This window comes from Euleptes europaea, chromosome 1 (genome assembly GCF_029931775.1).
Source record: "Euleptes europaea isolate rEulEur1 chromosome 1, rEulEur1.hap1, whole genome shotgun sequence".
NCBI classification, from domain to species: Eukaryota; Metazoa; Chordata; class Lepidosauria; order Squamata; family Sphaerodactylidae; genus Euleptes; species Euleptes europaea.
In genome coordinates this window covers 167,807,102-167,820,042 of record NC_079312.1, presented here as the reverse complement: position 1 = coordinate 167,820,042, position 12,941 = coordinate 167,807,102, and the positions used below count along the sequence as shown (strand labels likewise).

At 47.0% G+C, this 12,941-nt stretch overlaps 1 protein-coding gene across 1 annotated transcript in view; it reads left to right on the top strand.

Moving 5' to 3' along the window:
* The window catches only part of PIP4K2C (phosphatidylinositol-5-phosphate 4-kinase type 2 gamma), a 44,205-nt gene that overhangs the window by 16,240 nt on the left and 15,024 nt on the right, over positions 1–12,941 (top strand). Inside the window, exons 2-5 of the mRNA XM_056858110.1 lie at positions 621–718; positions 4,733–4,829; positions 8,744–8,890; positions 11,215–11,361. Of these exons, the coding sequence (XP_056714088.1) occupies positions 621–718; positions 4,733–4,829; positions 8,744–8,890; positions 11,215–11,361 (489 nt within the window). The remainder of the gene's footprint in view (positions 1–620; positions 719–4,732; positions 4,830–8,743; positions 8,891–11,214; positions 11,362–12,941) is intronic.

The following is a 12,941-nucleotide window of genomic DNA, read 5'->3' as shown; positions in this document are numbered from 1 at the left end:
TCAGCACTAGGTCAAGTGTTTAGGCCAGAAACCAACCCCGCAAGAAATTTAGCCCTGGGTTCTGCATTTAGAGGGCATCCAAATAAGTAATGGTATAAGTCCTCCAGAGCGGACGTTCCACAGATGCAGAAACATTGATCTTTTGGAATTTGGCAATAACGCCCAGTTATATATAGCCGTTGGCATTGTTTGAAACTGTAGGGATGTAAAGGCTACTCTGTTTTGGATTTGGTATATTGGCTAAATAAGAAGCTCTAAGGTGGTCAGTTTTGAAAAGTTTAAACCAAGGAGCAGTTCCCGATTTCAGAATCTGTGTTCTGTCCATCAGGGCATCGAATGTGTAGACCCAGTCTTTAAGTTGGGTATTAAACTTATATGTATTCAGAAAACCTTTTTAATGGTTTAGCTTTTAATCGTATTGTTGGCCTTGTCAGCTGTTTTTTGCCTGACCCTAGGTGCTTAATTCAAAAACTTCCTTCTCCAGCCTGTGCCCAGGTTTCGGCTGTCAGAGCCATAGCGGGGGAACTCCCTGAAGGGGCACTGTGGTGATGGACTGTCGCGACTGCCTACCGAAGAAGTCAACTGTGCTTTTGCCTCCGCTTCCCGCCCCCCCTCTGCAGGTCAACGAGCTGAGCCAGGTGCCCCAGCCGGTGATGCTGCTCCCCGATGACTTCAAAGCCAGCTCCAAAATAAAAGTGAACAATCATCTCTTCAACAGGTGAGGGGCTGCTGGGGGTCGGAGGGTGTAAGGCCGGAGGGCCTCCCGAGCTCTCGCCCCTACTGGCGGTTCTGCCCCAGCATCGCGGGCAGGACTCTTGTCTAATTGAGGTCCCAGCGTTGGAAGAGTGGGGAATTGGATCTGCCGCCTTTAGTCACACACAGCATTTGCTCCAGCCTCAGGGATGTGGCTTTGCTTAGTCTGGAGAAGAGGAGGTTGAGGTGGGACATGATTGCTCTCTTTAAGTATCTGAAGGGCTGTCACTTAGAGGAGGGCAGGGAGCTGTTTTTGTTGGCAGCAGAGGATAGGACTTGCAATAATTTGTTTAAATTGCAGGTGGAAAGGTACCAGCTGGATATTAGGGGGCAGGAAATTGACAGTAAGAGTTGTTTGACAGTGGAATCAGCTACCTAGGGAGGTGGTGAGCTCCCCTTCGCTGGCAGTCTTTAAGCAGAGGTTGGACAAGCACTTGTCAGGGATGCTCTAGGCTGATCCTGCATTAAGTAGGGGGTTGGACTAGATGGCCTGTATGGCCCAACCCTGTGATTCTGTGATTCTCTTGCATGCATGTGGCCTTGTCCTTTTACCCTGTCATCTCCTTTCTGTGTGTTTCCCAAGGCCTTCTAGACGTGTCCCCTGGCTTCCATCAAACATCCAATGGCTGTCAAATGCTAGCAGCCTTAACAATGTTAGTTTTTTGTTTTTAAGTCCTGCCCTTCTATCCCGGTTTGGATCCCCGGGATGGTAAAGGGGTGACAAGACAGTTGGTATACCAGTCATCCCCAGTACAGTGTTCCATGGCACCTGCCAATGTGTTGCTTGGTGCTCACTGCCTGCTTCAACAAAGCAAAGAACTATTCCTGGCTTTTCTCCATTTCTCTTGGAGTAACCTAGGAGTCATCATCTTTATGTCTACAAGGAACGCCACACCCCTTTGGAAACAGCTGCCTCCATCGAAGGAAGATTCTTGGCTTGGAACGTCTTTAACATGTTCTAGAACCTTCCAGTGGTTTGTGATCGGATCCTCTCCTCCAGTGGCAGCCATTTTGTTGTGGTGCCCACTGCCTCCTCTCAACGTTTCGGAAGGCTCTGCAGGTTCCATAAGTTTGGGAGCCTTTGTTGTACACAATAGTTGCATTTTCTCTATCTACTGTGAGAGCTAGAGAATTTTTAATAGCATGGAGAAAGCACTTGACAAATAGCCTTTTCACGGAATGGCAAGAAATGAAGGGGTAGTCCTGTCTTTTCATAAACGTGATCCTGGGTTGGAAACGTATGTACTGTATACCTAGGTACTTATGTACTGTATACCTAAACAATATACAGAAAGCAATGAGCATTTTAACTTCTTCAAGATCATGTCTCTAGGGGTACATTTTCCAGTTCAGTGCTTTGTTCATAAAACGTCAGGAAAATAACTGCCTGCGGGGTCAGACCAGTTTTTCCATCTAGTCCAGCGTCATGTTTCAATCAGTTGTCCTGAAGAGCTAACAAAAAGGACGTAGAGGCCAAGGCCTCCTCCTGATGTTCAGAGTTTTTTCCCCCCTCTGCTTATGGAGGTTTTCTCTACTCCCGGTGGCAAGTAGCCATTGCTGGATCTGTCCTCCATGAGTCTGTCTTTCAGAGCCATGTGTGCTCTGCACTGCCACTGAATCCCATAATTTTAACTATTCACTGAGTAAAGAAATATTTCCTTTCTCTGTGTCTTGAACCTGTTGCCTCTCAACTTCATTGGGTGCCCTGAGTTCTAGTCATGGGGGACAGAGAGAAAGCTCTCTATCCATTTTCTTCATCACGTACATAATTTCATAAACTTTAGTTGTCTTTTTTTTCTAAACTGAATAGTCTCAGACTCTTCAGCCTTTCCGCATAGGAAGGGTGCCCCAGCCCCCTAATCTTCTTGGTTGCCCTCTTCTGGAGAAGTTCCTGGCATCAGGGAGAGTGGCACGACATAAGGGAAGAGAACTTTCCTCTGATAACTTTGGTATTTTATGTTCTGAGGACACTGCATTAGCTTTTCGGCGTCCCCCCCCCTCTTTTGGCATTGTCCTAGCCGTACTGTTGTGGGCTAGGTATGTAGGGTGTGTGACTCTGGAGACCAAGTCCTATGAGGAAAGGCTGAAGGAGCTGGGTATGTTTAGCCTGAAGAGGAGAAGACTGAGAGGGGATATGATAACCATCTTCAAGTACTTGAAGGGCTGCCCTATAGAGGATGGCGCCGAGTTTTCAACGGGTTGAAATTAAATCAAAAGAGTTTCCATCTAGACATTAGGAAGAAATTTCTAACAGAGCAGTTCCTCAGTGGAACAGGCTTCCCAGGAGGTGGTAAGCTCTCCTTCCCTGGAGGTTTTTAAGAAGAGGTTAGATGGGCCATCTGTCAGCAATGCTGATTCTATGACTTTAAGCAGATGATGAAAGGGAGGGCAGCTTGGCCATCTTCTGGGCGTGGAGTAGGGGTCACTGGGGTTGTGGGAGGGGGAGGTAGTTGTGAATTTCCTGCATTGTGCAGGGGGTTGGACTAGATGACCCTGGTGGCCCCTTCCAACTTTATGATTCCATGACTCGTGAACGCTGGAATAAAAGCTGTTAATCCCCAAGAAAGCTCTGTGCTGATGGCCCCCAAGTTATTGGCAGAGTTTGACTAAGAGCGCTAATAGCACGCTTGGGAAAATCACGCTGTCTAGCCCTCCATGGACTGTACCACTTCAGAAAGATGGTGGATGGCATAATTCAAAGCCTTGTCTAAAAGCACATTGGAAGTTTCTATCTAGGAAAAACAACAACCCTGTTTTGTTCCTTCCAACCCCCAATCTCTAATTATTAGCAGTAAGGGAAGCCTTTTCTCCCCTACTTATAGTCTATCGAGTCGCATGCTGCTGGAGGATTACGGCATATGGTACCGGAGGCTAATGGAGAGGAGATTATGAGCCACGGATTACTGAGATAATGCTTAGATTGACTGGGTAGCTATTACTTTGGTAAAGTTCTTGTTTCCTTGTTGGCCTGGCCTTCTGATACGGAAACAGAAGGGGCCTTTGTGTGTGAGAGAGTAAATTCTGACAAGGGTGTTCTGGGGATGAGGTTGTCTCCTGAGCAGGAGAAAACAGGCATGAAGCTGAACGAGATGGGCCTGTGGGGAGAGAGCCCTGAGGTATATTTATTTGTACTCCGCTTTCCTCCACCGTGGGCACCCAAAGAGTTTTACAACATGGGTCTCCCCTCCTCCGTTTTAACCTCACAATTACAACCCTGTGAGGTAGGTTAGGCCGAGAGCAAGTGACTGGGCCCATGGTCACCTAGTGAACCTCCATGTCAGAGTAGGTATCGGAACCTGGGACTCCCGGATCCTAGTCGGGTTCTCTACCCGCTACACTCCAGAATACCTCACTATGAAAGTTAAATTGTGGAACTCCCTGCCCCAGGATGTGGCGATGGCTTCCAACTTGGAAGGCTTTAAGAGGGGAATGGACATGTTCATAGAGGAGAGGGGTATTCATAGCTGCTAGTAAAAATGGATACTGGTCATGATGCATACCTATTCACTCCAGGATCAGAGGAGCATGTCTATTCTATTAGGTGCTGTGGAACAGAGGCAGGATGCTGCTGCTGTAGTCGTCTTGTTTGGGGGCTTCTTAGAGGCACTTGGCTGGCCACTGTGTGAACAGACTGCTGGACTTGACAGACCTTGGTCTGATCCAGCATGGCCTTTCTCATGTTCTTATGAGAGAAATTGAATGGTTGTTCTGAAGGCTTCCCCATATTAACTTTAAACGCTTCCTGCACATAGACAGTAGGGAGTGTGTAAGGTTAGAGACTGTTTGTCCGATCCACTAGTGTTTTGTTGTATTTTTAGTGGCAGGGAACGTTTTGTTACATGGGGGCATTCAAAAATACCATTTGCCTCTCCGTCCGGTGCGGTGCAGGCCTCCTTAACCGCCTCGGAACGCGTCGTTCTGCCACGCTTGTTGGTGGGGTTCTCCGTGCAGCAGCCGCTTCTTTCTGTCTCTCCTGCAGGGAGAACTTGCCCAGCCATTTCAAGTTCAAGGAGTACTGCCCGCAGGTCTTCCGCAATCTCCGCGAGCGCTTCAACATTGATGACCTGGATTATCAGGTGAGCGGACCTCGTCCTTATTCTCAAACACGGAAGAGTCTTGTATAACAGGTTAGATCGGTGGTTCCCAAAGTGGGCAGTACCACGCCCCGGGGGGTTGGGTTTACCTGAGGGGGCACTAAGGGACAAGGGGGCAGCAGGGGGGCGCCCCTTCAACTGTGTTGTTCTCTAATTTACAATAGATCAAGCCATGGCACCATGTTGGCAGATTTGGTGGAAACTCTCAGAATTTTTTTCCAGATTTTGAAGAGCTGGTACCACCGGAGCAAGTTCATCAGTTTTGTTGAATAAATTTCAACGGCCCTTTGATTAGATGCGCAATTAATTGTTACTGTTTTGAAATTTTGTTATTATCTCCTTTAGTGAGACATGCAAACCCCTATTTTGAATAATGCTTTTTATAGGATAGGGTAGGGGGCACTGGGGTTGAGTTTGTGGAGCCAAGGGGGCGGTGGGCCGAAAAGTTTGGGAACCACTGGGTTAAATACTCTGCAAGGCAGCGCTGTTGTAGGATTTCCTCCCTAGAGATGCCAGCCAATCCTGCTCTCGCCTTTCTTTTAGAGAAATGGTTAAAATGGTTTTTGTTTAGGAAGGCCTTTTTCTGATTTCAGAGAAAGATGATAGGTAGGTGGTATTGTGTCTAATTTTGTGGATTGTTATTGCTGAGTTTGAGGGTTTGTGCGTGGGATGATTATTTTAATTTTTTTTTGTTATGTGTTTGCTGGCCTTATTGAAGTGTTTTGATTTTTGCAAGTCACTCGGAGAACCCCAGCTGGAAAGCCGAATAGACATTTTTATAATACAGACTTTCAGAGGAGTGGATTTGGCGAGTTATAAATTGCTCTACCTGACTCATAGTAGCTAGGAGACTGGATTAATGTTAAGCTCAGTGGATAAATGTTTCAGGGAAGCTGTCTTGAGAAAAGTTTGTATTGTAGGCGGTCTGAACTGGATTGCTTTCTTCCCTCGGGGTACTCTAAACCGCATACGTGGAGCTCTCTGGCAGTTTCCCACCCAGGCAGTGGCCAGCCACAGACTTGACTGGCTTCAGCAAAGTTGTTGTGTTCATGTGCCATATTCTGGCACCCCAGTGGTTAAGAGACTAAGCTAAAAATTGGGGAGTCCCATGAACACCTGAAGCTGCCTTATACTGAATCAGACCCTTGGTCCATCTGAGCCCGACCTTCGGGTTGGGGAGAACGGGGTAGAAATGTAATAAATAAATAAAGTCAGTATTGTCTACTCAGACCGGCAGCAGCTCTCCAGGGTCTCAGGCAGAGGTCTTTCACATCACCTATTTGCCTACTCTCTTTAACTGGAGATGCCGGGGATTCAACCTGGGACCTTCTGCTTGCCAAGCAGAGGCTCTATCACTGAGCCACGGCCCCTCCTTGGTTCAAATATTGCTTCTGGCATAATCTCACTGAATGGGCTTAAGCATCCATTTTGGTCCTCCGTAGGTGCTTCTGTGTTGAGTTTCCAGCTGGCCGGGGGGGCGGGGGCGGGGGACGACTGCCTTGTGCTTTTAATGGTTGCATAATGTGTGGAAATGGGCTGTTGAAACTTTCCATGTCACGGAGCCCAGTCAATAATAATAATGTGCCATCAAGTTGCAACTGATTTATGGCGACCCCTCAAGGGATTTTCAAGGCAGGAGATGAGCAGAGTTGGCTTGCCATTGCCTGCCTCTGCGTAGCAACCCTGGACTTCCTCGGTGGTCTCCCATCCAAGTACTAAGCAGGGCTGACCCTGGAGAGCTTGCGTGGTTAAGAGCGGTGGTTTGGAGCGGTAGACTCCGATATGGAGAACCGGGTTTGATTCCCCACTCCTCCACATGAGCGGCGGAGGCTCATCTGGTGAACTGGATTTGTGTCCCTGCTCCTCCACATGAAGCCAGCTAGGTGACATTGGGCTAGTCACACTCTCTCAACCCCACCTACCTCCCAAGGTGTCTGTTGTGGGGAGGGGAAGGGAAGGTGATTGTAAGCCGGTTTGATTCTGACTTAAGTGGTAGAGAAAGTTGGCATATAAAAACCAACTCTTCTTCTACTAAACTCTGGCAAACTCTAGCTAATTTAGGGTATTTGAGGCTCTTAACATCCCATTAAGCCTCTACTGAATGGACAGGGCAGGTCACTTTTCTCCAGGCCTATTCTGTATGGATCCTAAAGGACTATGGTATAGAAGGAAGCCCCACTGCTCAAGCGAAGAAGTCACTGCAAAGCAAAACATTTGGAGACCTTGTCGGGGATCAGCCAAGCTGAATTTTAGGGATGTGCTTGTGGCCTCATAACTGCTTGAAGCCAGCGGATAGTGTAGCAGTGGAGACATTCACATGAACACATGAAGCTGCCCTATATTGAACCAGACCCTCGGTCCATCAAAGTCAGTATTGTCTACTCAGACTGGCAGCGGCTCTCCAGGATCTCAGGCAGAGGTCTTTCACATCACCTCGTCCCTTTAACTGGAGACACGCTGGGGATTGAACCTGGGACCTTCTGTATGCCAAGCAGAGGCTCTGCCACTGAGCCACAGCCCCTTCCCAAGGAAGGAGGGCACTGCTTGGCCTTTTCCCTGGGTTCTTGTTTCTTATGTAGCTAATTTAGCATTTGGGAAAGGGAGGAGCAATAAAAAACATTTCTTGAAAGGTATGATGGAGGGGGTTGTTTTGAATAATATGATGGTCAGAAATATTTGGCACTTGAGAGTCTTTTTGTAACTACAACTTAAAAACAGTTTTGTTTGTCTCTTTTTGTGGGATTTAAAAGTCAGGTTAGCAATTCTGCATAACAGGAACCATAGATTGGAACAATAACAGAACTGAGAAGATTGAGGTGGTTAAGGGCCAGGGATATATTGTACTTCCAAATGTATCAAGCTTTTTCACAGACAAGAGTTTGAATCTTTATTTTCTACTGTGAGGGCTTTCTCTTGGCAGTCTCTATTTTGCTTCTTAAACTGTTTTGTTTCTTTACTTGTAGGAGTGAGGAACTGACACACTTTCCCGGTTTCTCTCTCAAACTGGCCTGGAATCACTCATTTCACCGGAGCTATCGCCCATTAAACCGTTTAGGAATCGCTCCATAAACCTTTCCTTATATAACTGGTTATGGATCCCATCCTGATCCCCAAACCCAAAACGTGTTCCTTTTGGCTCCTGAGGAGAAATCGTCCACCAGACAGCTTACACCTTGCATGACTTATTTCCATGCTTGTCTGTTAACTTCTCTCTCAGTCAACTGTCAGTTCTTAACTGTCAGAGTTCTAACTGCCACTTTCAGAATTCTGTTCGAATTCCCTGTCAATCAACGGGTGTTCTAGGACCGGGACAACTCCTTGGAATGCAGCTGTCCGTCTCAAAAAGGAACTGGTGGAACCAAAAAGGCCCAGCCAGCAACCCACCCATCCTTGTAATCCTGGCCTTTCCAGGGCTCCCAGTTTCTTCTTCGAGCCCCTGTAGATGGACTTACCTTTCAGGGGCGGCTGGTGAGAAGGAGACTTCAGAAATCTGCCTATGCCGTCTGTCCACATTGTTTAATGTTTCACTGTGCCGTCCCTGCTCTTAGCCCGGCTTCCTGCATAGTAGACCAAAGCAGGCAGGAGGGATCCCTAAGTAAACAGTCCAGTGAGGGGATTTGATCAAAGTGAATCCAAATTTGAAACTATATTAAATAAGGGAAACAAAGGATTGATAGGAAGAATTTATAAGCTATTAATAGAAGTGAATTTGGAACAAGAAAGAATAAAACCAGTTCTGGTAAAGTGGATGAAGGAGTTAGGATATAATATAGATCTGGAAATATGGGAAAACTTGTGGAAAAGGGAATATACATTTACCTAAGTAAACAGTCCTCCCAGGGTTGCAGGGACAGGCTCTGACTGTCCCAGTTTCCTTTTCCTTTTGACTCTTCCAGGTTTCGATGACACGTAGCCCCCCCACCTACGAGACCGAGGGTGGCGGGGGGCGCTTCCTCATGTCTTACGATAAGACGTTGGTGATAAAAGTGATCTCCAGTGAAGACGTGGCCGACGTGCACAGTCTCCTCTCGCATTACCACCAGGTAACATTAGCTGTCAGGCGTGGTACCTTCCGTGAGTGGGTAACGTGTTCTGCGCTGGGAAGAGAATTGAAATTCTGCCGCAAAAAGCATCATTCTGCAATCTGAATAAAGTGTGCAGGATAAACAAGTTTAAGCAAAATATTTTTTTTGATTGTGCAGCTCTGTCGTTTTTGCCAGCCATGGGTAGGGAAAAGGGAGTTTTGCTCCACAGTCAGTAGGAATTGTCCTTTTTCTCTCCTCTTACATCTGAGAGCAGAGCAGGTACTTCCTACATCTGTGTTGGCGAACCTATGGCACGCGTGCTGACTCCGGCACGCGTAGCCCTCTCTGCCGGCACGCGCGGCTCCCACCCCCTTCCCTGCACTCCCCGCCGCCCAGCTGGGCAACTGGGGCTTTGAACCGCGCCGAACCGCGCCGTGCTACTGCGCGGAGCGGTTCAAAGCTCCCGCCCTTTTTCCTGCACAAAGTGTTGGCACTTTCCAATAAATAAGTGGGTTTTGGGTTGCAGTTTGGGCACTCGGTCTGTAAAAGGTTCACCAAAGCAGGCAGGAGGGATCCCTATATGTTTTCAAGCCTCTGTCTTCATTACCTGAAAGGGGGTAAGGAAATGTTGGAAAAGAGAAATTGAAACTGATATTCATATTTTCAGCCTTGTTGTGTGTGTGTGGGGTGGGGGGAGAGGGGAAAACAGTACTCCTATCCCGTAGGTTCTCGCAGGCTCCCCATTTGCATCCGTATGAATATCAGAGCTAGATTTGAGTCCAGAGCTAGATTTTGGGGGCATGAGCTTTTGAGAGTCAAAGCTCCCTTCATCAGATATCTGAAGAGAGCTTTGACTCTCAAAAGCTTATACCCTAAAAATCTTGTTGGTCTCTAAGGTTCTACTGGACTTGAATCTAGCTTTGATATTCATATGGATGCAAATGGAGAACCTGCAAGAACTTATGGGATAGGAGTACTGTTTTCCCCTCTTCCCCTCCCCCCACACCTTTTTGGTCTTTTCCTGCCTGCTTCTTGGCTCTGCTTCTCCCCACCCTAGCGTCAAAATGAAATTGCTGCAATCTCGGCAGCCATATTAAGTTGTCTAGGCTATCCAAAATGACTACCAAGGTCTCACAGTCCCATGAGACTGTGGCACGTCTAAACTCATTCTCCGCTCCCTTTTAAAATCTGAGATCTGAAAAATAATTACAAAGCGCGTTGTGATACAGTGTCGAAGATCCAAACGTTGTATCGCAACTCGCTTTGTAATTATTGAAAATAATTACTGAAATAAGAATATTTTAGTCCATGTTTCTGGTTTTATCTGGCTAAGGGCCATAAATAAAACTGTCTATCTGCTGAAATAATTGCAGTAATTAATTACTGAATTAATGAAAAACATGAACCCAGCTCTTGAATTGTGTGCATGGACATGTGATCATGGACCTGAAGAATTAAGTGCAGAGCTAGCTATAGAAATCACTTTTGAAATGACTGAGGCCATCATGTTGATCCATTGGAAACAGTGACAGGAGTATAATACCTTTCCTGGTACTTATCCACTGTAACGTATAATAGATTAACCTTATTTTTTTAATTATAAGGTGCTCACTTATAGCATGTGGCTGATGGCAAGGTTTTAGGTAAATGATAAGTGAATTGGAACAAAAGTTGCCATCACTGCCTTCATCGTGTTTGTGTAAAGTGCTGTCAAGCTGCAGCTGACTTATGGCGACCCAGTAGGGTTTTCAAGGCAAGAGACTAACAGGTGGCTTGCCATTGCCTTCCTCTGCATAGAGACCCAGGCCCAAGTCCAGCAGTCTCTTCACCCAGTGGCCAACCAGGTGCCTCTGGGAAGCCCACAAACAAGACTGCAGCAGCATTGTCTTGCCTGTGTTCCACAGCATTTTAAGCTGTAGGAACAGTTAGCAAATGGCGACTCTGGAGAACTTGCCTCATTACATCCTGTTTTGCCCATTGCATTCAGGCCCCAGGGCTAAATTTTTGGCAGGAATATTATTCGTTATCAATATGCACTCGGATGCAGAGAAAATTATATTTCTGTTATCTGGTTTGGATGCATATGCATCATATAGAGTCTCTTTGTTTGCTCTTGCATCAAGGAAAATAAGGTCTAACGTGGTATCGGAAGGAGCAGCTACTTTTCTTTTAAATTGAAATGTTTTAGTATATCCCACTATCTATTCAGTATTTTACTTGTGAATCAAATGTATTTGTTATTTTATTTATTTGTTTTAGCAAATTGTGATGGCCAGTGGCTATATACAATAAAATTTTCATTCATTCGTACCTGAAGGGCGCACTGTGTCTTCTCGTTCCAGTATATTGTGAAATGTCACGGGACCACCCTCCTGCCCCAGTTCCTAGGGATGTACCGGGTCAGCGTGGACAACGAGGAGAGCTACATCCTGGTCATGAGGAACATGTTCAGCCACAGGCTCACCGTGCACCGGAAGTACGATCTGAAGGTAACTGGGCCGTCGGCAGTGTGCCCGGCATGGGGGTCCCATTTGTAAAGCCGTTGCATCCCCCAGTGGTCTCCAAATGTGAGTGTCATAGGCCTTGGAAATCCCTGGCTTAGGTTTTTCAGTGCTTACAGTAAGAAGTGGTATGAAGAACTGATATGGCTGTCTGTGGTATGGTCAAGTGACAGTGTTGGATTTTTACCTGTTTGAGGTTTGGGTTGCAAAAGAATCAGGGCCTAGAAGAAGAGTTGGTTTTTTATATGCCGACTTCCTCTACCACTTATGGAAGAATCAGACCAGTTTAAAATCACCTTCCCTTCCCCTCCCCCCAACAGGCACATTGTGATGTAGGTGGGACTGAGAGAAATCTAAGAAAACTGTGTCTAGCCAAAGTCACCCAGCTGGCTTCATGTGTATGAGTAGGGAAACCAACCCTGTTCACCAGATTAGCATCCGCCTCTCATATGGCGGAGTGGGGAATCAAACCCGGTTCTCCAGATTAGAGTCCACTGCTCCAAACCACCACTCTTAACCACTACACCATGCTAGAGCCTTGCCTCACTCACACTGGCTTCCGCGTTTAAAGATTCCCAGCCGTACTCCATTGCCATGCCTGCCTTTCACCACTCACCAATTTCCAGGTCATCCCCTCCTGCCGTACTTCGTTCTTTCTGGGGAAAGAGGCTGGTGGTGGCAGAGCCAGGGTAGGGAGTATGAGAGACAGTCTGGGAAGAATGTGAGCAATCATTTATACCCCAGTGACATCATCATGTTGCCAACGTTGTGGGAGACGCTCTGGTATCTGGGTAAAAACTCTTGTGGTAGGAGCTGTTTTTATCATAGAGTTTTGCCCGAATATCAGAGGGTCTCCCATGATGACGAACACGTGATGATGTCACTTATGCCACGTGATGATGTCACTTCTGGAAGTGACATCATCACGACAACCAGGCCAAGGCCTACATTTACCACTGGTAAGTCTCCCGCCGGCCTGCTGAACACCGCTGGGGGAGGGGGTCAAAAGCAGGGGATCCCCCGCCCCTGGCAGTGGCCTGGCCACCCTACTGAGAGAACAGGCCTCCATGGGTCGTAGCCTTCTGAAAACTTTGTAGAAATCTGTAACATAGGCTGCGTTGAACCTAGATGTTATCTCTCACTATGACAGTGACTGATAGCATCTCTTAAACTGGAGTCTTGAGGCTCCTGAAAGTTTGTAATTGACACAGTCTCTGATGGACTATATTTCCCTGTCCCAGCGACTGTCAGGAAGTGTGTGGCATATACCCACTTTCCTTTTCTTCTTGCGGCTGCAATGAAATGGTTCCGCCGTCCTCTGGGAATTGGCTCGATAACACGACTGATTTCAAATGCGAGGTCAGTTCCTGCTTGCGTGCTGAAAAACTTCAGCCTCTTGCAGACAGAAGAGTGGGATGGATCACGTCCGCCGGCTCTGCCTTCAACCGCCGCTACACCTCATTAGAGCTGACCCCAAAAGCAAATTCTCCCGTGGCGAGGTTATATGGATCTTTTTATAGTGGTGTTAACTAGGGCCTTGTTCAGAGTTGCCAGCGATTTTGAGAGGG